This window comes from Polyodon spathula, chromosome 10, assembly GCF_017654505.1.
Source record: "Polyodon spathula isolate WHYD16114869_AA chromosome 10, ASM1765450v1, whole genome shotgun sequence".
Classification (NCBI taxonomy): domain Eukaryota; kingdom Metazoa; phylum Chordata; class Actinopteri; order Acipenseriformes; family Polyodontidae; genus Polyodon; species Polyodon spathula.
This window is the reverse complement of record NC_054543.1, coordinates 45,719,615-45,741,975: the sequence shown is the minus strand read 5'-3', so window position 1 is coordinate 45,741,975 and position 22,361 is coordinate 45,719,615. Positions and strand designations below refer to the sequence as shown.

Here is a 22,361-nt window from a genome sequence, read left to right as displayed (position 1 = left end):
AATAATCTCTTACAGTACCTAACCAGATTAGGAATCCTGAACAAACGGTGTTTCAAGGGTAGTTTATGCACTGGGCACTGGGTGTATGCGTGGGCTGGTCTAATGAAGCTTTTCAGCCTGGTAAAGATGGCATTGGCTTTAGTTTAGTTGTTGTTATAAACCTAACAGAAAGCTGTGTTCAGAAGTGATTTAATTACTGTACAAAAATGTAATGAAATTAAATTGAATTGACAGAGTCAAACTACTGTACTGTATACGTAACATGGTGGAGGCCACGCACGAACTGGGTAACACAATGCATTTTTTGGACAGTAATTTTTTTAATATTTAGAACTCAACAGTCGTAAAGTGTGTGATTGCATGCTTGTTAACGACTGTTCCCTCTGTGTTCCAGGCGGAATCCCGTTTGGCTGCGAAGCGAGCTGCACGGGCGGAGGCACGGGAGATCAGAATGAAGGAGCTGGAAAGACAGCAGAAAGAGGTAAGGGATACTCTTTTTATTGATGTTCCCTTGCCACCTATGTGAAGCTTTCAAAGTGGAGGTTTAGTAAGGGAGACAGACTAAATAAAATAAAATATAATTATACCGAAATGTGTAGTGCTAAATGAAAATGATCACCTTTCCTTACAGGGTTCGTATTCTGTTTATTCTATGCAGTGTGTGTGTGTGTGTGTGTGTGTGTGTATGTGTGTGTGTGTGTTCATCGGGAACTTGATTTGATACATCACACAAACAGTAGTTCTCGACATCATCTGTAAACTGGGGCAGATTCAGCCTGGGCAGACATGTGCACCTGGTCTGAATTTCATTGGACAGTTATGGTAAGCGTGGTACAGAACAGAGAGAGAGGGAAATGGTCCTTCCTAAACCTGACCTGTGCCCCCTGCTGGAGTCAGATAACTGTTCAAAGTAGCGACTGCTGTGGGTTTGGAAAGAATCGCACAAAATCTATCAAGAAGCGTCCCGTACTTAATTAAATAATTAATGTTGATGTAAAGGATTGATATGACTAAGTGGACAGACAGTATGTCAGACATGAATGCATACTTCATCTACATTTAAAAAGGAGTTCACTGGAAAAATCACTTTCGGTCATCTGTTTCAGTGTCTTTCTTTTTTTTTTCTTTCCTTTATTTTTTTTTTTTTTTTTTTCTTTTTTTATTTTGTTTTTTTAAAATGGTTGTTATCTCTGCAACTGCTCTAATCAACATTTCTTTCTTTCTTTCTTTCTTTCTTTCTTTCTTTCTTTCTTTCTTTCTTTCTTTCTTTCTCCTCTTCCCCACTGCTCCTCTGTAGATCTACCAGGTTCAGAAGGTAGGCTCTGTCATCTCCTCTTTCTTTTGTTTTCTACATTCCACAATGTCTTCTTTACAATGTATTATTCATACTCTCCAAAATACCTTCTGGAAAGCTTTCTGCCCAATCCAGTGAATACTTTAGAACTTGTTTAGACTGTGATAGGTGCTGTAATATGGCCAGCTTGGCTAAAGCCTTAGCATTAGATCCATTAGTACCAACATCACATAGTTGCTGTGATAGAAAACCACATCTCTATGGTGACAAAGAATATAAGAAATCTACAGAGCTGGGACACTAAGGGTAGCTAAGGAGCATCATATATTTGATTGCTTTGTGCATTTCTTCGTGGGATCTCCAGCTGTACTTTAATAAATGGGATTTAAAAAGGGTCAGATTTACTAAGGGTTTGCTATACTCTTTTTCTTTGCCCTATTTATTATGCATAGAAGACACTGCTGCTTTTAGTTACTTAGGCATTGAGGGTATATTAATGACTTAACATTATTGTTTTTCTGACTTGCTGCACCTCCTATTCCTAGTCTCTTTTTCCTTTCTATTGCTTTGTGTCCTCAGAAATATTACGGTCTGGACAACAAGTGGGGCGATATCGAGCAGTGGATGGTAGGAGTTCAGTGGTGGTGTGCTCTGTGTGTGTGTGTGTGTGTGTGTGTGTGTGTGTGTGTGTCTGGTGGGCAGGAGCACACAAGCATTGTGCAGCTCTCTGGAGGAGTGGTGAAGCCAATAGGATTGTGTTGGATTTTAAACTAGACTAGCAAGAAATTTTGAGGACTTTGTACTCGCTTTCTTTTGGATAGTAGTAAAGCCATCAAATGTTCTGGAGCAAACTGCAATGGAGTTCTTTTTTTTTTCTTTTATGTCTAACATGTATATACAGTGCTTCCATTATTTTAGTTTACTGCACGGTTTCTGAGTGTTTTACCAGGCTTGCTTTACTGTTCTTTCATTACTTTATTCATTATGCTTTTACTGGAGTATAAATAGGTTAACACTTATTTAAAACACTGCCTGTTGTGGACAATGCTAGAATCAGCAGTCTCTCAATTGTCTTGTTCTCCCTGATCTGTCCTGCTCGCTCTCTCTCTCTGTGTGATTCTCCAGGAAGACAGTGAGAGGTACTCCCGCCGGGCACGGAGAAACACCTCGGTTTGTATTTCTTCTTCTTTCTTACTGTTTTTCTTTTCTGACTGTTTGCACTTAAATCACACAGTTTTTTTTTGCATGCCGTTCCTGTACTCTATCCATAGCATGCTAAAATAGAATTGATAATGCTAATTGGAGCCTGCAACCCTTCAGTGCTGAGCAGATTTTCTCTTGGTGTAGAAATCTGTGGAGAGCCTTGGGTCATCTTCCACTCCACAATTCTTAAGCTGAGGATCAAGTTATTTAGTGAGTTATCTGATCATGAACTCTGGCCTCTTCACCCAGAAACCAACCAGCAGCTTTCTACCTCATCTGCCATAGCTGGTCAAGTAATTCAGTTATGCAGCACTTGAGCGAAGACTGGCACCTCGGATCTTCGAGCTCCTGCTCCTTAAGCGCTAGTCTAAGCTGTCTATTAAACAGCCACGGGTTAAAGGGCTATTTGTTGATTTAAGGCTTAATGTCTTGTATTTCCTACATCGTCATTCACTAACACTCTCTCTCGCTCTCTCTCCTCTCTTCTCCTTCATGCATCCCCTCCCCTCTCCTCTCCTCCTAGATGTCCGATGACGATGAACGAACATCCGTGGGCAGCCGTGGCAGCCTGAGGGTCAGTAGCTCTGTTTGTGATCGGGGTTGGGGGTCCTGCTATAGTTACTGTATTCTGGGCTGGGAGAATTTTTCACACATACACGCATGCACACTAACACACCCGGATATACACACAGTTTGCAAAGACAGTACCTGGCTCCTGTTATCAAGACAAGCAGAAAACACTCACCTTACGGCTCTCAAAGGTTTTCTAACAGTCTGTAATGCCAGGCTTTAACTAGTAATACATTTAGATTGCAGTGTAATGTCTCATGGTATTTCATGACAAGCAGTGTCATTAATTGAACCCTTAAAAAAACCAAAAAACCTACAAAAAAACCTTTAACAGTTTTCTCAACAGTGATGTCAGATGAAGGGAGCTTAAAGCAGCATGGGCATTAACCAGTACAATATGTGCATTGTTAAAATAAGCAAACAAAATGAGAACCGTTAGCTGGAACTTCCTATCCTGTGACACACATCCACCCCAGTCTTTTGCAAGGGGCTTCCGTAGTGACTGTTGCTACACTGTGGTCAAAGATGATGTCACATCCTGAGGCACTTGGAAAACTCAGTTTGGGAACATGTTGATGTATGTGGCTGCTGATGGTGGTAACGCTGTGCAATATGTTGTAGGAAGGATAAAGGAGCCGTCCACATTTGCAGTCTCCTGTCTGCAGCTCTGTAGGACTAGCCAAGGCCCCGCTCCAATACAGAACACTGCCAGTGTTTCTTGTGTTGCCATAGAAAAGCTTAGCTGTGAAGCATACTTTTGGCTCCAAGTGAAACTGTGTATTGGATGTTGATTTCTTATTGGACAGTTTGAGATTTATATATAGGCACAGATTTCCATTGTGATACCAGTTTACCTTTAAATGAAAACGATCCAGCTAAGCAGTAAATTAATTGTCTCACCAAATATTTGCTGCGTGTATGTTTTCATCTACACAATTCAATCCATTCTTCCTAATAATTCATGGAGTCTCTTCAGAGTGAATTGATCTTCCTCTGTAGTGCAAACACAATTGAATGCTGCCAGTCACCTGTTTCAGTGCTAGTATGACTCTTCTGGTCTGGAGAGCTTGCTTGACATTGCTCTTGTGTGTTTGCTCCCTGAACAGTCAGACTTCGACAGCACTGCTGCCTATGGAGGGGCGAGGCTGAGCCTGGTAGCTTGCGCTGTGTGCAGTTTTTAATGTTGATGTATTGCGCACAACCCCAAGTAGTCGCAACCAAGCCTTTGTGTGGTAATGAGGTCTTATTGAGGGTGCTGGATCACGGGGGTGTGTTTCACAGTGTGTGGTGGGAGGTGCTCTTACTAACAATGGTAGGGGGATCCCAGGTGGGTGTGCGTATGTGGATGTTTTGTGTTGGGAATCGGATGCTTTGTTTTAAGCAAGACAAATGAATGCAGGTACTTGTTGAATGTACATTTTGACACTTATTGATACATTTTTAAATGCGTGAATAAAAGCCTTGTAGCACAGCACGTTTCTTTAACAAATATTTAAGGTATGTTTGTTGATTTAAGGAGTTAAAAAATATATACATGTTGTAGTAAGTTCTGTGACTGAGTTTGCACAGTGTAGGTGTAGTAAGGTGTGTGGCCGAGTTTACACAGAGTGTAAGTCAAACTTCCAGTAGGGTTATTATTATAATTTTTTTTTTAATAGAGATTGACAGGCAATTTTTTTTTTTACCTTTTTATAAGGAACAAAGAAAAAAACAGTAGACATAGTGACTGCTCCAGCTGTCTCTAAAGTCCACTGTGAACCTGTGGTGGTGACTGCATCATTCTTGTACCTGCCTGTTCTACATCAGCATTTCTCTTTGCTCCTTGCATGTTTGTGTGTGTAGTATAGACTAAGCAGCCTATACTTCTGCAGTACAGCAAGCACAATATCCTCCTTCTACAAATTTAGTAACTCAGCCTTTATGCTTTTATAAGAAAGGCTATATATACTGTGAAATGTATATCCCATTTATGACTATCTCTGTTCATTCTCTTTAGCAACAGAAGTGTTAATTTTTAGAAATTAATTAAAATGAAGTTATAGATTGATTTAAAACAGTAAGAGCAAAGCAATAAAACAATTGAACAGTGAAAAAAACAAACAAAAAAACTATCAATAATCAGTTAAATTACTGTTTCAAATAGTTCCTCCCAAGTTTATATCATTGAAATAATTGTATTTCATGAAGAAAACTTGCCTTTTCACTTGCTTTAAAGAAGGACCCTGCTTTTACCAACCTAAAATTGTACAAAACTATAGAAATTGAGCAAAAATAATGTGTGCATTGTATATCACCAATGATATTTTATGATCAGTTATGCAAACCTTAAAATAATTCCTGTATAATTGAATTGTGCGACCCTGAGTGCATGCCTCTTGTGTTCTTCTGTTCTGCATGCTGTTGTTGCTGCCATGGTTCCCCACCTCATGCCCCTCTTGCTCCATTCCACCATAGGCTGGCTCACCCAAGGACAAGCCCAAGAAGAAGAAGAAGAGTTCTAAAGCCGTATGTAGTGGCTCAATATTGGGTCTTCATTTTCAAATGGGGTCTTGGATTTACAATATGAAATATTTATTCATGTGAAGGAAGGAATACTATGATCAGTGTTTGTTGTAGAAACGGATCTCTTTGGTCCAACTCCGGACCAACTGCTCCATGCAATGTGTTACAGTTTTACAAGTTACCAGCTATACACATAAGTAGCATAAGCTAGATTAGTCAAAGTATGTTTGTTAGTAAGCGCCAGCTCCATCTACAGAACACTTGTTGCAGCTATACAAATAGAAACCTGGTTCAAAGCAGGTGTCCACTAGATGGCACCACTGCTTACTAACATAGACACTTCAGCTGATCTAGCCTCTGATACATATGTCTGTGGCTGCCAGCTAGAACCGAAGGGCAGTTTCTGAACTTGAATCAAAGCACCTTGAACATAAACTTCTCATCATCATCATTATTAGTATTTGAGTGTTTGTGTATTATCCAGAGATCAGAAGCATGCAAAGTTTTGGCATGGCTCTTGAGGTCTGTTGTTGGTTTGACACCTTATTTACTGCTGTTTATTTTCTTTGCTGACAGACCAATGGTTTTGATGAAGGGTACCATGGAGCTATTCAGAGTAGAAAGTCTAGTAGGGTTAGTACCAAGCTCATCAATACCTCATCAGTAGAAAGTCTAGTAGGGTTAGTACCAAACTCATCAGTCCCTTTCTCAAAACAGGATTTTGGACTTCCACCAGAAAAGTACAGTAAAAAAAACACCTTTGCAGCAAACTGGCAGATACTCTGCTCATACATTGGACGTTCAGTTAGTGCTTAAAGCACTTCTCAGCCTTTGCTGTCTTTTGATAAAGAGCAATGGCGAACTCAGGATCTCTTTTCATTAAATATGTTGTTTTATCTAATATCTAGAGCTCAAGGCACAGTGATGAGAGTAGGAGATCACAGTCATCCAGACAGGAGCAGCTGCCGGTTTGTTTCTTCTTGTTTTCTCAGAGCTGGGGGTGTGGGTTTGGCATCTAACCTCCACTAACTCTTCATTCAGAGGTAGGGCTGCCATGTTTAAAACGTGTACAGTAGACGCTTCAGAGTCGTTTACTTGTACTAAACGTTTAGACATTCACTAAACTAAACTTTGTGAATTGATTCTGCTGTCAGTGAAATATTTAAGTCAGGGAACTCATTTATAAATATAATCAGTCTTTGTGTAATGTCCAGATGCAGGTTGGATTATAGACTACAGCTAGAACTGGCGGCAGGCAGCCGCAGTTTGATGTTGGAAAGAGATTGAGGTTTTGTTTTATAGGCTTGTTGCATGGTACAGATAGACACGTTGCATTAGTGCAGAAAGTACAGTTTGTGCACATAGTGTATTTACAGACATTCCTGAACGTGGGAGCCATGCCGTCGAGTGAAAAGATCCTTCCTGACAAGTGCTCCCTGCCAAACGTATTGTATGTCGCTGCTGCTGTTCTTTCAGGCCAGGGAGTCAGGATTGTGAGGGAGAGTGGAATGGAATGGAAGTAGGGTTTGCTTTCATGTAGTCTGCGTGCTGCTGTTTGCTTTTACTCATACAAGTTGTTACAGCAGATCTAACAGCATTGTCTTCACGGTAGGTTAGTTTACTCCGTGCCCAGGAAAGAGGAGGGGTCTATAGGCTTTTTATTGTAGTATTTCAAAGGGTAACTTTTTCTTCATTGACAGCTTCCTACTGAGTTTTGCAAGATACGTTATAATTGTTTCTGTATCATAACTTTCTTAGTAAGGTAGCAGTTGTTGGTATCTGTAAATAATGACATCAAACAATCAAGGTTTGTAAGTTGTTGTTTGGCGCCATCTGGTGGTAAAGAGGTTCTTCTGTTCTACAGGAAGTTGTAAAAAAACAAGTTTGTACTAGCACTCTACTACCATGCACAGCGTTCTGTACGTGGGCTTGCTGGAGGTGACGTCACATATTGTGCTGTGAAAACAATGTGCCTGTTTCATTTATGTATGATGCCTGCAGTGTGTGTTCCTGCATGACATGCTGTACCAAGTGCTCCTGGTGCTATGCAGATGTTTTAAACAACTATTAACCAAGGGATTGTAGGTTAAGGGATTGAAGATTTGATGCCTGAATCTTGCATTACTATCAGTCCCAAGTGCTTGCATTTCTAGTGTATAATGAGAAAAGAGGTTATTCAAAGGGAGTAGCTGCTTTGTTTCAGGAGGAACTTGTCTTGGACTGAAACCTCTGGTAATGAAGACCCTGTTCTGTGTGTTGTGTTTCAACAGCACATGGCGGGAGAGTTGGCTATTTATAACTCTTATCACAGGGTGCATATTTCCCGTCCCTTGCATATGGTTATAATTATGGTTCTGAATACAATCTTTTATGTGATGGTTGGGAAACGACAAAAAAAAGAAAAATTACGCAGGCGTCTGGATTCTTTGTAAACTTCAAAAGACATTTTATTTAAACAACTTTGCCCTTGGTTTTTTCTGACTCTGATTTAATGTTTCCCAGAAGCGGTGACTGGGATGACCATATTACAGAAACACCTGTGAGCTCTTGCAGTGTTAGGACACTGTGTAGGGTCATTGGTTTGATGAATAAATAAACCCAGATTAGTGTGTATACTTCTAATTCCCCTCAATGTTTTCTAGTGCTGTTGAACTGGGTGCTTAGTCATGCAGCTCCTCTGTCTCACCTGTTCTCTTCTTTCTGACTCTTCCTCACCTCCGCAGGGGAATCACTACTCCTCGGACCTGTACAGTAACAGCGGCCTCTCCTCCTTCTCCAGTTCCCAGTCTTCAGCTCAAAACGGAACGCGGGTCTGTCTGTCTGTCTCTCTTTCGCTCACTCGCTCGCTCTCTCACTAATTCTGTCTGTCTCTCTCTCTCTCTTGTCTGACAGTAATTAAGGTTTTGTTTTATTGTAATGGAACATATTGTGTGTTTTCTTGTTTTGGTAATATACTTAGAACTTACCATTTTGTTTTTGTGTGACCTATTTTTTTAAATCTTTCTGAACTGCATTTTTGTGGATATCATATCTTACAGATGTGTAGCAGTAGCCAGGACAGGCTCTGAATTAAGTGAGGTTTTTTGTCAGGATGCTCGGACTGTCTGAAGCACACTAATTCAGAGTCAGCCCTCTCTGTTGCTGCCAGACTGAATCATAGAAGTACAGTATTCACCAAAAACAAAACTGCAAAGATGAAATGTAAAAAATTTTTTTTTAAAAATGCATCACTAAAGTCCTCCTTAGGAATGGTTTCTTTTGAGCTGCAAAATCCTAAATCAGGAAACCGACTTTTTATACAGTGTGTGTGTGTGTGTGTGTGTGTGTGTGTGTAGATGCTTGCTGTGTACTGTACTTTGGATAATATATTGTGTGGTGCCCGTTTTTAATAAGATGGTTTGTAACCAATACCCATTCTTGCTACATCCACTTTTAAAGTTGGGGACACACACCGTGTATGGTCTTTGAGAATTGTACTGAGTAAAATCAACAATGTATGCATAAGGCAGGTCAGTCAGCCCAAGGTATATTTTTCTACAGCTGCAGATTCACAACTATTGATGGCTTGTTGATTCCTGTTTTTTGTGTGTTTTTGTTGTCTTTGTTTTTCCATAGCCTTCCATGCTTTGTGGCGATGCCCTTCCGCCTCGGAACCTCAGGGTTTGTGTTTCATATTAATAGCAGTAACAGACATGCACCTCACATAAGCACACTGAATGCCAGCGTCACTGTTCCTTCTCTGGATTCCTTTGTTTGCTTTGGCCCTTTATATTTATAGGTTTCACTTAATGGTATCTATTTCAATTAACTAAACAGCAGAGGGTCTAAATACTGCCTCTCTTTAACCCACTTTTTCCAACTGTTTTGTATGCAATGGGGACTTATGGACCTCCTTATTAACTTGCAGTTTTTTTTAGTTTTGTGTTGTCATTTTTTTTAGATCCGCCTATATTAAGATAATTTGAAATATACCCAAAGTGTACACAGAACACTACAGATATGCTGAACTCACTCGCTGTTGTGAATGGGTAGTTCAGAACACTGGCTATCCATGATTTCCCCTGGCCACCACTCTGCTCCAGAGAGAGTCGATCATATCCTGGGATTCATTGCACAGCATGAGCTGCAATATGTTAATTGGCCAGCAGGGGGAATTGATGTATATACCTATTGCAAACCTCATTTTTGTCTAATTATGTCATGAGCAGTCCGTTTGCTTTGATGGATGCCCATTGAAGGTAAATGTCTTGAAGACTCATTTTAACACTTTCAGGCAACCTATTCAAGTATGAAGACTTGGGTTATTTTGTAGGACATTCGCTTAGGGTCCTGTTCTTGGATGATTAAAAGTATTGATTGTCCTTGGTTTCAAGTTTGGATTTTTATTACATTTTTTAATCTTTACTCTAACCATGTTAGAAATCCACCTTGCTTCCTAGTTCCACCCAGAACTAACAGTAAGTAAATACACTAATGCCTCCTGCTGGATACAGTAACCCTTCACGATAGTGAATAGAATATGCCCACAATAGTGGCGCCTGAGCCCAGTTAATGATGAAGAGTAGGTGGGTCAAGTTACTAGAAAAACAGGTCATGTTATGTTATTCATGGAATTTGTTACCTGTATTTCACTGCTATTCATGGGTTTTCTGGTATGACCTGTCTACAGGTGGATGTTGTGTGATGGTGGTATTGCTGCATGGATGGCTTACCACCTCTTTTCTGTCTGGGTGTTTCTTTCACCTTGTGCAGGAGGGAAGAAGGTTTGGGATAAAACGGGTGTCTATTTTACAATAAGCATAATGACTAGGCTAATGTTGGTATTACTAGTCCTTGCAGATCTGTGTTTACCAAGGAGAAGGCTGCTGGTGTGGGTCCAGTATACTAGAGTATGGTTCTACATTGAATCCAGATCTAAATGTAAAGAATACCATCAGGCTAGACTAAATGAGCCTGTCAGGGATCTGGTTTTTCTGTTTGCAGTATTGTGTGAATGCGTTGGTTATTAAAGTAAAACTTGATCTAGCAACAATTGGGGGGCCATTACATCTACATATTAATGTATGTTTAAATTCATAAATGTATAAGTTGGACCTAACAATCAGTATTACAACATACTATAAACTCCCCTTGGATCATATCCAAACTAAATTGGGAACCCCTTTTTTGTGCAAGACCTCTCCTCTCTTCCCTCTTGGCGTTACTCCTTTTGCATCCCCCTGTTCCACGTGGTCCTGTGTGTGGACCCTGCCTGCCCCCTGTTCCACGTGGTCCTGTGTGCGGAGCTTGCCTGCCCCCCGTTCCACGTGGTCCTGTGTGCGGAGCCTGCCTGCCCCCCGTTCCACGTGGTCCTGTTGCTCACACTGATGCGCTCTGGTTTCTCTTGTCTGTAGGGCTCCCTGTATGAGGAGAGTGTGCACAGCGGGACGCGCCGCTTTAGTGCCCCTAGCTCTCGAGCTGTAAGAATTCTTTCTTTCACGTGTTTCCAGCTGCCTGCCTTTGGCTTGTCCTGTGTGAACCTTTTCTTTTGCCAGTGGAATGTGATTTTTGAAGAGCTCACATGTAAACCCATCCCGGTGACATGTACAGCAGACCTTCATTGTGATCCGTGCAGGGGTCCTGTCTGCTGTAAATTATGTGAAAAACAAACACTGGATGTTTTACCAGTTAAAAACAGCTACAGTATTAGGTCCTATTGTATGTGCATTTTAGATTCTGATTTCTAATACAGGTATGTAAAGAAATTAAGAGTTCATGTTTAATACTTCTCCATAGTACACCTTTTCACTCAGTAATGTATGTGTCAGAGCTCAGTTTTAATTCGGACACAATAACAAGTGACTGGTGTGTTTGTTACTTTCTCTGTTTTTAAGTGTTTTTTTAAGTGCTGATTTACTAACGCTTTGAGCTGCTGGGTGATTCACTAGACAATAATAGAAGAGTTCTCACAGTCTGCAATTCAATTCTTACTCCACGGTAACCTGTCTCAAAAGCTGGTACAGTAATAGCCTTACCACCTTGACCAAAGCAAAACAAACAGTTAACTCCTTATAGTAAGAAAGGGAGTTAAACATGTTTCCCACAAGAATAAAGGTAACGTTTGTGGCTGGGACCTTTTTCCACATATCTCTTCTGTTGGTTTCCATGTAAGCTAATAGGCATTGCTGTACCTTATCTGCTACTGTCCTTGCTAATGTCTGTATCTCTTTCTCTCTCTCTCTCTCTTGGTCTCTGTCTTCTCTCTCTGGCTCTCCACGCAGCCCTTGGAGTACAGTGGTTTCCCAGGCTCCAGCTCCCGTGCTTCCTCCCGGGCAAGCTCGGCCCGCGCCAGCCCCGTGGTGAGCACTCACAGGCAGTCTAGACCAGAGCTGGGCAGTGGACAGTATTGTAGGCCTGGCTTCCCTGTGTCCTGTCCAAAAGGGACCATGCCAGTACAGCACATAGCACAGGGATGGAAACAGGACTCACATTGCCTAGCAGTTTGGTTCATTTCATGGTTTTACTGTGTTTAATAAGACACAACTGAGCTTGTAAAACCTGGAATGGGTGAAACAGCTATGCAATAGGAGTCTCATTTACATCCCTGTGGCATTGTGAATCTGGAAAGGAATATGCAGTAGGTTGGCAGTCAACATTTCAGCTGTGTCTTTTTCAACACAATTTGAAAGTAAACATTGTCTGGTGGTCCGTGCACCAGGCTTTCTTTAATGGGCTATACAGCCTGAACACTGACTGCTACCATGTTTTTTTTTTTTTTTTTTTTTCTTTTGCAATTTTGTTTAGGCAGAACCCCACCTAGGACCGATCTCAGTATATTTCATCATTCCAGTCATGATGTACACAAAAGAAAGACAGAATTAGACTGCATTTCACATGCACTGGAAAGCCATGCACATTTGAAATGCACGCTGTGTTGAGGACCAGACTGGAACAAAAGCCTGTTTATACAATGTCTGTTTGGGATAGGGTTTTTTTTGGTGTGTGGGAGGGAGAATCACCTGTGGTAGTCTGAATGGGAAAGAAACAGTGCAACACGAGCTGTGTGATGAGACAGATGCCCCGCCCTGCCTAGGCTTACTGCAATGCCAGTTACAGTGATAATAATACCTGCTGCCCAGAGACAGGGATGCAACCTAATTTGTGAGGCAAATCCGTCTTATTGGGCTTGTTTGCAAGGTAAGGCTGCATTCTGAATATACTATATTGAAAGATACTCACTGTAATGGGTTTTGTTGTGAAAGATAGACCCGGGAGGTAACAAAGGTGCAGTTATCATGTATCAACTTGTATAATACCATACTCCAAGAATTGTGAATCTGGAGGGGCAAGGGATACAGAAGCTGAAGGAATGGGAGTGCTCAGATAAGAGCAACACCGAGGCTGTTCCACATGTGTATGGGAGATCAAGGGGGCACTTTTAATATCTGGTTGTTTAATGTGATTGAACCTTTATACTTCAAATTCCAAATGCATGTTCATGTTGTAAAACTGGAAGTAAATATAACTACCTACTTGCTTTTTTATCTTGATACGTATTTTCTTTTTTAATATTTGGCATTTGCACCAGAACACAGGTTTATACAAGTGAATCTATTTAATTGATGTAGGTGGTGGCAGATCACAATTCTGTTGCCATTTAAGTAATAAGTCACGTTGGGTCCTATTGCTGATATTTAAACAGTGGCTGTTTGGATCAGTTGAATAGACCCCAGTTTGGTCTCCTTGAACACCCCGGAACTATAAAGGCGATTCCATTTTGCAGTAACTGCTTTGCATTCATCTCTTTTTCTACTCATTAAACGCCCAGGTTTTGCCTACTGATGTGTGTGGTTTCTGTAGAGGATGCAGCAGCTTCCTGTGACCTTGTTTTAAGTTTTAGAGCAAAATTACTTATCCATCGCACTACCCTCTGGAGAGAATGTGTCGAAAAACAGCACACTTCAGTTCAGCAATTTTATAGTTTTTTATAAAACTTCATAGACAAAAGTTTACATGCAGTATAGTATCAAAAATACCACTATTATTAATTACATAAATAAACCCTATTTTAAAATTTCTCGTTATGGAAAAAAAGGGCACAATATTTGGGAAATTACTGTCTTTTGTGATGCAAATTAAGCTGAAAGGGAAAGCATGTTTGGCCACAGCATGCTTGTCTTGCGGTCAGCTATTCCTCGGGTTGAGATGTACTGCGTTCCCCTTCCCAGTTGCTGGAGGATTCCAGCTCCATAGCAGGATTCCTGCGCAGCTCGGCTCACAGCAGCAGCAGCAGTGTGCGGAGTGACCTGGATGACGTCACCATTCCTGACTTCCCAGACGTGAGCGGTGGGGTGTTGGGGAGTGTGGTCCAGGGGAGGACGTGGCCTGGTAGCAGCATGGTGTGTCTGTGTGGTGACCTGACAGAATAAACATGTGCAGTTTGCTGTGAGTTATAAATTAAACCCTACTCTACTCGTTAACTGCGTTTGACACCTCAGATACAGATGTACAGAAGAGTAAGATTTATGTTCTCTTTTTGGTTTGCTTGTTGGTTTTTTAATTTTGAGACAAGCTTGTATCTTCTAATCTGTTTTGCAAATATTTTTTTTTAGAAGGAAATAAAAAAAAAAATGCTGTTTAAATGTTTGCCAGCGTTCTCTCCTTGCCAGAAAAATACTTTTAAATAAACAAGTAAAAGCTAAACAATGCTGTCTTGTCTGTGATGCCTTGCTTGGCACTGCTTGAATTGCTTGTTATTTGCCAGTCTATGACTATCTGCCAATTTTGGAAATAATGCTAGAAACCAAATATATGGAATGAAGTCAGTCAATTTGAAGAACTTTAGTCAAAGACAATGTGTTGAACTTGCACAGCTGAAGTATGGAGGGATAATAAAAATACTGGAAAACCATGAGGGCTGCAGAATATAAATATCAGCTGGTAAACAGTAGCACCTTGATTCTTTAGCCCAGCTCTTGTTTATTTCGTGTTGTAGCCAAGCAATGTGTAGACTGCACTGCCGTTGAGTTAGGATAGCTATACATTAAAAAGTCTAATAAGATTGAGGAGTTCCCCCAGTATTTCTTTTTTTCAGAGCATTGTTGTTACCTCCCCCTACTGGTGGAAAGCAGTATAATATAACTGAGTTGTTTGTGCAACGCAATCAGGAAAGCAAGAGTTTGTATTTACAAATTCAGGAAACTCAGGGAAACTTCTGGCAGAAGATGTGTAAACACAGAAACAACAAAGGGCAGTTTTCAGTGAAGAGGAAGTTACATACGTAGGAATTGCAGTCTTCTGTAGGGTTTGGCTGTGCTGACCTCTAGATAAAAGGGGTCATTGTGAAGCCAGCCCCTGAATGAGTCCTCCCGTGACCTCCGTGGACAGAGAGGAAAGACTTCTGCTTCCTTGCTTTCACTTGCTCGGCAAATAAGAAAAACAGCTATGAAAATAATAGGGTAAAACTCCAAAGGCTTGAAATAAATCAACACACATAAACAGCTGCATATATGCTTCAATAAAGAGTTATGAAGTCACAATGCCTATTTTAAACAGTTCCCTCAACAAAGACTCTCTTATGAAGTCACAATGCCTATTTTAAACTGTTCCTTCAATTCCTAGACAGTAAGATAACTTTGGCATGAACACACAGCTATTTCTGAAGTGACATGGTAAATATGTCAGACTCGCTGCCTCGGATAACAAACACTTGGCTTAGTAAGATCAGATGTTTCAATTTCGGGGGATTCGGAGTGGAACACTTTTCAGATCATTCTTTTTAAAGAATCGCATTACTTTTTTGTTGTTGTTGTTGAGTAGTTAAAGCTTTTGATTTGTTCATTCTGTTGCGTCTGAAAGTCCTACTGATAAACCATGAACAGGAATGCAGATTTCCAAAACCTGGAAAACAGCACACTCTGCTGGACCAAAGCTGGTATTGTAGTTGCTGAGGTTTAATTGCTCTTGCTTTAATGAATGAATATACCACTTTATACTGTAAGCAATGAAGCGTTTGTTATTTTGTTTAGTGTTGAAGCTTGTTGACTGCAATGCTAAGTGGTGCTGTGCAGTGGATTAATGTCCTTGTTTGGGTAGTGCACATTGCACAGCAATCCCACCATTCAGCAAAGCTGTAATTCAATGGAAAGAATTGGGACCTGGATATAGGTCAGGTTTAAGGAGCTTTGGTGTTTTTTTGAAGGAAAGCTTATAGTACAAGCCAGCGATGTGTCTGATCTGCAAGGGCTTTTAGTCCTGCACATAATAATAAACTGGTAAAGAAAGATTGCATTGCAAAGATGGTGAGCCATAAATCAAGGGAATTCCTTTTACTTGGTATTTGGTGTGGATCAAAGCTGTTTACTGAACTACTGTATAGGAGAGCAGATACATGTAGAAACCTCTACCCCTAACCCTTATTGCACCGTGTGTGTTGGGCATGCTGTTTATGTTCTCAGTGGTGTAGTGTGTCAGTCTAGTCTTTATACAGGTGGCCTCTGAGGGAGGATGGAACTTGCATTTTAATATTTCTATTTAATTATTTTTTTTTTCAGTTCAAATATGGAAATAAGAAGATAAGAAATGAATAGTCTCTAGTATCACGGTGGCTTATCATTTCCGTTCTTCCTTGTGTGTGTGTGTGTGCACTATTCTAACAAGATGTCCTTCTGTATCTGTGCGCAGGTTGAAGAAAGACCGGAGAGGGACTTTGCCGAGAAGGTTGGTTTCACAGTTATTCATCCTTTTAAAATAAGTTTATGTGGGTTTGAAATATCCAAGTTATCGTATCAAATGCATTGTAAAATAATTAGCTATATTGAGGCTACAGGGGAGCCTGAGTCTTTAATAGTTGATGAAATGACTGAAACAGAAAATGAAGAGAATATACACAAGATGAAAACAATATTGATTAAAACAACTCTAAATGTATCCCGTCCATACCAAGCTATCTTCTGCCTGATTGGATGTTGGTTCAGAAGATAGTTAAGAGGTTTCTGAAAGCGTGTTTCTAGGTTTTTGAATTTTAGATTTGTGTGGTTGTTTCATATTGAAGTCTTCACTATACCGCGGTGCAGGCATGCTGTATCAGTAATCCTTGTCTAATTCATGCCCACTGTTGCTTTGCAGGGATCCCGCAGCACTTCCACCCTATCGGCTGCTACTCTTGCCTCGTTGGGTGGGTCTTCCTCCCGGAGAGGAAGTGGAGACACCTCGATCTCAGCCGATACAGAAGCCTCGATCCGAGAGATTAAGGTGAGCCAGTCGACATGTTGGACCCTCGTCCCCCTTCAAAAAGAACAGTAGAACAAACACAGTGAAATCTATCCCTCATTCAGACACCACCGTACATTGTCTTGGATGTTTGGTTTTTGTTCCATTAGAATTGCTTTTATATTACTGTAGATGCTTTTGACAACTCTCTGAGGCCAACCTTAAATAAACAAATCAATAAGCAAACGCTGGCTTCTTGTTGGAAGGTTAGCAGATTACCCCCTGAAATCTACAAAGTGAAAGTTATGTATTAAACTCTACATTTTAACATGGTCTGTTGGGCCACGTTGTCGTTTTCCAGTTGAGGGTTCAAGCAGCTAAATGTTCCAGGATCATTTGACCTTGTGGACTTGTCTGACTTGCACTATTGCCGAACACCTGTCCAAGCCAGGGTACTGGTTTGTTTTGGCAACAAGCGTAGATAAGAACAATAGATGCATCTGGGAAGTGTGTGGTAAGTTCAGGAGGGAAACTGGTGGCAGAAGAAGTTTAAACACAGAAACAACAACAGTGACGAGGAAATGACATACGTAGGAATTGGCAGTCTTCTGTAGGGTTCGGCCGTGCTGACCTCTAGGTCAAAGGGGTCATTGTGAAGCCAGCCCCTGCATGAGTCCTCCCGCGACCTCCGTGGACAGAGAGGAAAGTCTTCTGCTTCCTTGCTTTGCTGCCCCACCCCCGAAAGGGGCACAGAGGGGGTACCTTCTTGTTGAAAGGAAAAACATAACATGCATGCGCACAATCGCAACTTGATGTCTTGTATTGACACCGTGGCACCCTATGCATTTTACACATTTGTACATGTATTTAGGGAATACGTATGCTACTGAGAACAGTAGATTCATCTGGGAAATGTGTGGTAAATAGATAATTCCACAGCTGAGAGAGTGTAATGAGGGTATGAAACCCTGGTCTTTGAAAGACTGGGGGACCACAGATCTTGAATCTGAGGGGTTCCAGGGAAGTTCAGAACAGGATTAGCTCTGCCTTGGGAAACCGTAGCGCAGGTAACAGAGATTTTTCTTTTTGTTGGGAATTCAGTCTGGTTTGGATTGTTTTCTTTCTTTTAAGGCTGTCAGTGCTGTTTGTCACTTGCTCAGTAATTAATAAGAAAAATAACTATGAAAATAATAGGGTAAAACTTGATTCAGTTTAGTGAATTCAAAGGCTTGAAATACATTAGCACACATAGTGGGAGTCTGATGCTTGTGGGGCGCTAGGGTCCACCAGTATGCCTGAGTGATGTTGCTTCCTCATCCCACTCCTGTGCTTTCGTTCACACCCGTTCTCAACCCCCCCTTGCTTCTCATCTCAGGATATTCATGAGCTAAAGGACCAGATTCAGGATGTGGAGAGCAGATACATGCAGGGGCTCAAAGAAATGAAGGTACTTAGTGAGTGTGGTGGAAACCTAACCCATTCATTTCCCACAATTTAACATGCATGTTTTTTCTCTCCATTGAAGTGTTGGGTGTTTTTTTAATTTTTTTGTTGCTTTAACCTATTACCAGGTATCAAACCGAGCATGTTTCACTGAATTTACGTAGATTGTAGATTTGTATCGTACATAAACGACCCTCCAAATTTTAATAAAATTGAATAGTAATTTTTTTGTAACTATTTATTATTCTTGCCAGTCCACTCCATCAAACTGCATTAAATAAACATAGAGAAAAAAAGACCAGTAACCTGTTCATTCACAGCTTTGTAAGGTAGTATCAATTAACAGTGCAGTGTCTCATGGCTTTCACATGTGTCAGAATGTAGACAAGGAAATACGAAATAAAGTCCTTCCTTCAGCTTCATTTGCTAGTGAATCCCGGATATAAAGGGTTAATGTGAATCCCAGGTTGTCGGCTCACCTAGTACAGTTAATTACATCGCTCTAGGAAAGGTGTGTGCACTGCAGGTGACATACTGCAAATTTAACATGCAAATCAAACAGCTGTCATTTATTTTGAAGTGTTTTAAGCAGGTTGTAGTAACTGTTCAACTCAAACTGACCAGGTGTGCTGCAAGCTTGACCTACGTAGGAACGTGTCCATTTGAAACAATTTCAGAGTCAGGTTTCATATGCAGCTATTAAAAGTGCTTTGGATCGGGGTCCCCGAGTGGCTCATCTAGTTAAAGCACTGCTGCTGGGAGCGCAGGATGAGTCACACAGCTTGGATGGCGCCAGTTTGCACCCGAGCAGCGTAAAGAGTTCGAACTCTTCTGGGGACTCTGAAGTCACATTGGTTCTGACGCTCCTGGGGTGGGGAATGGGATACCGGCAGGGATTGTTTCTCCTCATCGCCCATTGCGAACCCTTCTGGCCAGACACAGAGCACATTCAGTGTGGATAAGAAGCAGGGCTGATCTCTGTTTTCTGGGAGCCCTCCCACCTCTTCTCTGGATTGCTTGGCGTAAAAGCGATTTTGGCTTTAGGTTTGTGAGATCGGATGACATTCACACGCCCTCAGAACTTCTGTGCTGTGTGGGGACTCGCGGACGTTCCAAATTGGGTGAAAATAAATAACTAGTCACTCTAAATAAAAAAAAAAAAAAAAAAAAATTAAAGTGCTTTGGATAAGTATATAAATACTGTTGAGTGAACTAATCATTTCAATGCATGTAGTGAAGCCAACTTCTGATAATGTCTTAAGACTTAAAAATAAGCATATAATAATTCTAATCAATACTGGCCACACACACCTGTTTCTAAAGATTTTGAACAGAGTGGTCTGAAGTTCTGTGCACTTCTAATGTTGAAGGTTTTTGTGGACTGGGTAGGGATTCTGCTGACTGGGAGTCTCCATTTCCCTCAGGACTCCCTGGCCGAGGTCGAGGAGAAGTACAGGAAGGCCATGGTGTCCAACGCCCAGCTGGACAACGAGAAGTCCAACTTCATGTTCCAGGTGGACACCATGAAGGACTCTCTGATGGAGCTGGAGGAGCAGCTGGCCGAGACGAGGAGAGAGTTAGACGAGAAGGTCAAGGTGAGGGGGTGAGGGGGCGAGTAAGCACCGAGCAGGCTCATCGGCAGCTAAGTTCACACAGAACTATACAAATCTCTAGCGTGCTGAATTTAGGAATACTATAAAAAGAAAATGGCAAATGTTTCTCCAGCTGAAGAAAAAAATTTGCTCTGCAGCTTGGTTACAGTGGCTTCCTGCCCATAGGTAGCTTGCAGACACAGTACACACACTACATACTGCAAGGTCAGAGCATTGCAGTATTGAAGGTATGCATACTGCTGCTAACTCATGAGCCTAATATGAAGTGGGGCGGGTGGGAAACTATGTGTGATAGTAAATGAGTACACTTTCCTTTTTCAACAGGAACATGAAAGAGAACGACATGCCCACTCTGTGTTGCAATTCCAGTTTAACGAGATGAAAGAAAACCTTAGACAAAGTGAAGAATTGTTAGCTGTGAGTAACCGAATTGGCCACTGCAGTATCACTCATTACTCATGTAATAAGAACCTGGTATCTCTTCTTTTTTTACATTTGTTTCTCTTTCCTTATAACTTTATTATCCTCTTCTCTCTCTCTCTCTCTCTCTCTCTCTTCTTTCTCTTCCTGGCATCTTTTCGTATGTCAGGAAATACGGCAGCTGAAACTGAAGCAGGAGAGCTCTGTTAGAGAGGTTTCAGACTTGCAGGAAACCATCGAATGGAAGGATAAAAAGATAGGGGTAAATCACACTGTGTACACTCGTTTAACTTGATTTGCATAAATGAATAATAATAATAACAGTTATATATATATATATATATATATATATATATATATATATATATATATATATATATATATATAGTAATATATTATATATATATTTTTATATTAATTTAAATTTGTTCACCTCATCAACAATACAACTGTATCCAGGAATTAACTGTATTGTGCTACAGTAGTTCTCTAAAACTGGTCAAAGTTTATGTCAGTATCTTCAGTTTAGTGCTGCCAAGTGGAATAAACATACATCCAATTTCTTGCATATGCAAAGAACAAATTTGTAGCGCACACAAAATATTAATATTAAATAGTTTCTTTATTATATTTTTTATTCTTGTTTGCTGAATCTTTGCTATTCTTCCCCTTCCTCTCCTCTCCTATCCTCTTCTCTCCTCTCTTCTCCTCTCGCCCCGCCTCGTGGGGTCGCTCAGGCGTTAGAGAGGCAGAAGGAATATTTTGATGTGATCCGGACTGAGCGTGATGAGCTCAGAGATGAGATTGTCCTGCTCAAGGATGTAATAAAGGTACATGTGCAACAAGAGAGCTCGAACCCACACATCCTTCATGGGGCTCCCACTGCAATTCAAAAGTTTTGGTAGCATCGCACCACTGCCCTAAGCTTTACTTTCTATTTTGAATGTGTTTTCAGGGAAAGAAGTAAGTCCTTGTGTTTCAGACTCATTTCGTTTAGCTTAAACCTAGAGTGACTCAAGCAGTTTAAGTTCCTCTTTCCCATTTAGTTTTTTGCAACTTGAAAAATAAATCAAAAGGTCTTTAAAAAAAAAAAAAAAAAAAAAAAAGTGTAATACAAAACAATTTGTCAAACTATCCAAAGCACATTGACCCTTTCATACATGAAATATTGAAATTGGCTTAAAAAATTGTTTGGGCACAATAAATATATTTTTCATTTAACATTTTTTTCCCATTGTTTTACATGGGGAAGAAATCGCATCCTCATATGAGACTATCATGCATTTGCATCTTCCATATATCCCCCCCCCCCCCAATTTTTTTTTTTAATTTATCCATCCCTATGTGAGGTTGCTATGCATGATAAAGTTGGTTACAAAGAAAGGCCGTTTAGCCAACTGCCTAGGCAAATATTTGTAGTTTGTTGGATCGATATGTTCTGAATCTATGCCTCCTCTTTCTTTGTTCTGCCTAGAAACATGGGATAGTTCTAGGCGCAGAGCTGACAAGCAATGGAGAAGTGGGCGACACAGTTCTTGACAGCACAGTCCAGACTGACTCTGTGAAGAGGTCAGTGCAGGACTCCACTCCGGTTCTGCAGATTCCTGAGGACGGGTTAATCGGTGAGAGGTCACTTTGTGAAACAATTCACAAACCAACTGTTGAGCTTGACAACCTATCATTTTCATATTCAGTCAGCTAGCATTCACTAACCCTGTGCTTGCATGCAGCATGCTTAAATCTAACACTAGTCACTTGCCTTTCCTGGGGTTTCTTTTGCCACAGTATTGTCATTGATTACTTAAACCCAAGCTTTGGAAATACTGGGCCATGTTCACAACTGCTAAGTTTACAACAGAACGACTCGCACCTTTTGTGTTTTTATTTTTTGCAGTTCTGTTCCAAATGCAGAATTAAAGCAGTATAGACTTAGCACTTGTGGTAAATGCTTTGTGATCCATATGGGTTTAATGGACAACCTAATTAAATTATTGGGGTAATCGACCCGGCTTCTCTTGTACTAAACTGGACCGCACTGGATTATATTGGTGTCAGAAGGATACTACTGAGTAATAAAAACTTTTCACTGATTCCTCTCATTTAGAAACTCATGCGCAGTTTTGGGT

The 22,361-nt window shown here is 40.8% G+C and overlaps 1 protein-coding gene across 21 annotated transcripts in view; it reads left to right on the top strand.

Annotated features, from left to right (window-relative positions):
* Positions 1-22,361, top strand: part of LOC121322431 (leucine-rich repeat flightless-interacting protein 2-like) — a 64,363-nt gene that overhangs the window by 28,392 nt on the left and 13,610 nt on the right. For 2 of the 21 annotated variants that reach the window (XM_041262390.1, XM_041262370.1), the window contains exons 2-21: positions 395-481; positions 1,298-1,315; positions 1,874-1,921; positions 2,420-2,464; positions 3,021-3,071; positions 5,522-5,572; positions 6,478-6,537; positions 8,293-8,379; positions 9,185-9,229; positions 10,963-11,028; positions 11,830-11,907; positions 13,777-13,887; positions 16,232-16,267; positions 16,676-16,801; positions 18,135-18,206; positions 19,627-19,797; positions 20,140-20,232; positions 20,405-20,497; positions 20,973-21,065; positions 21,710-21,857. In XM_041262390.1, coding sequence (XP_041118324.1) covers positions 395-481; positions 1,298-1,315; positions 1,874-1,921; positions 2,420-2,464; positions 3,021-3,071; positions 5,522-5,572; positions 6,478-6,537; positions 8,293-8,379; positions 9,185-9,229; positions 10,963-11,028; positions 11,830-11,907; positions 13,777-13,887; positions 16,232-16,267; positions 16,676-16,801; positions 18,135-18,206; positions 19,627-19,797; positions 20,140-20,232; positions 20,405-20,497; positions 20,973-21,065; positions 21,710-21,857 — 1,579 coding nt within the window. The remainder of the gene's footprint in view (positions 1-394; positions 482-1,297; positions 1,316-1,873; positions 1,922-2,419; positions 2,465-3,020; positions 3,072-5,521; positions 5,573-6,477; positions 6,538-8,292; positions 8,380-9,184; positions 9,230-10,962; positions 11,029-11,829; positions 11,908-13,776; positions 13,888-16,231; positions 16,268-16,675; positions 16,802-18,134; positions 18,207-19,626; positions 19,798-20,139; positions 20,233-20,404; positions 20,498-20,972; positions 21,066-21,709; positions 21,858-22,361) is intronic. The other 19 variants (XM_041262374.1, XM_041262371.1, XM_041262372.1 and 16 more) reach the window with 19 other exon arrangements.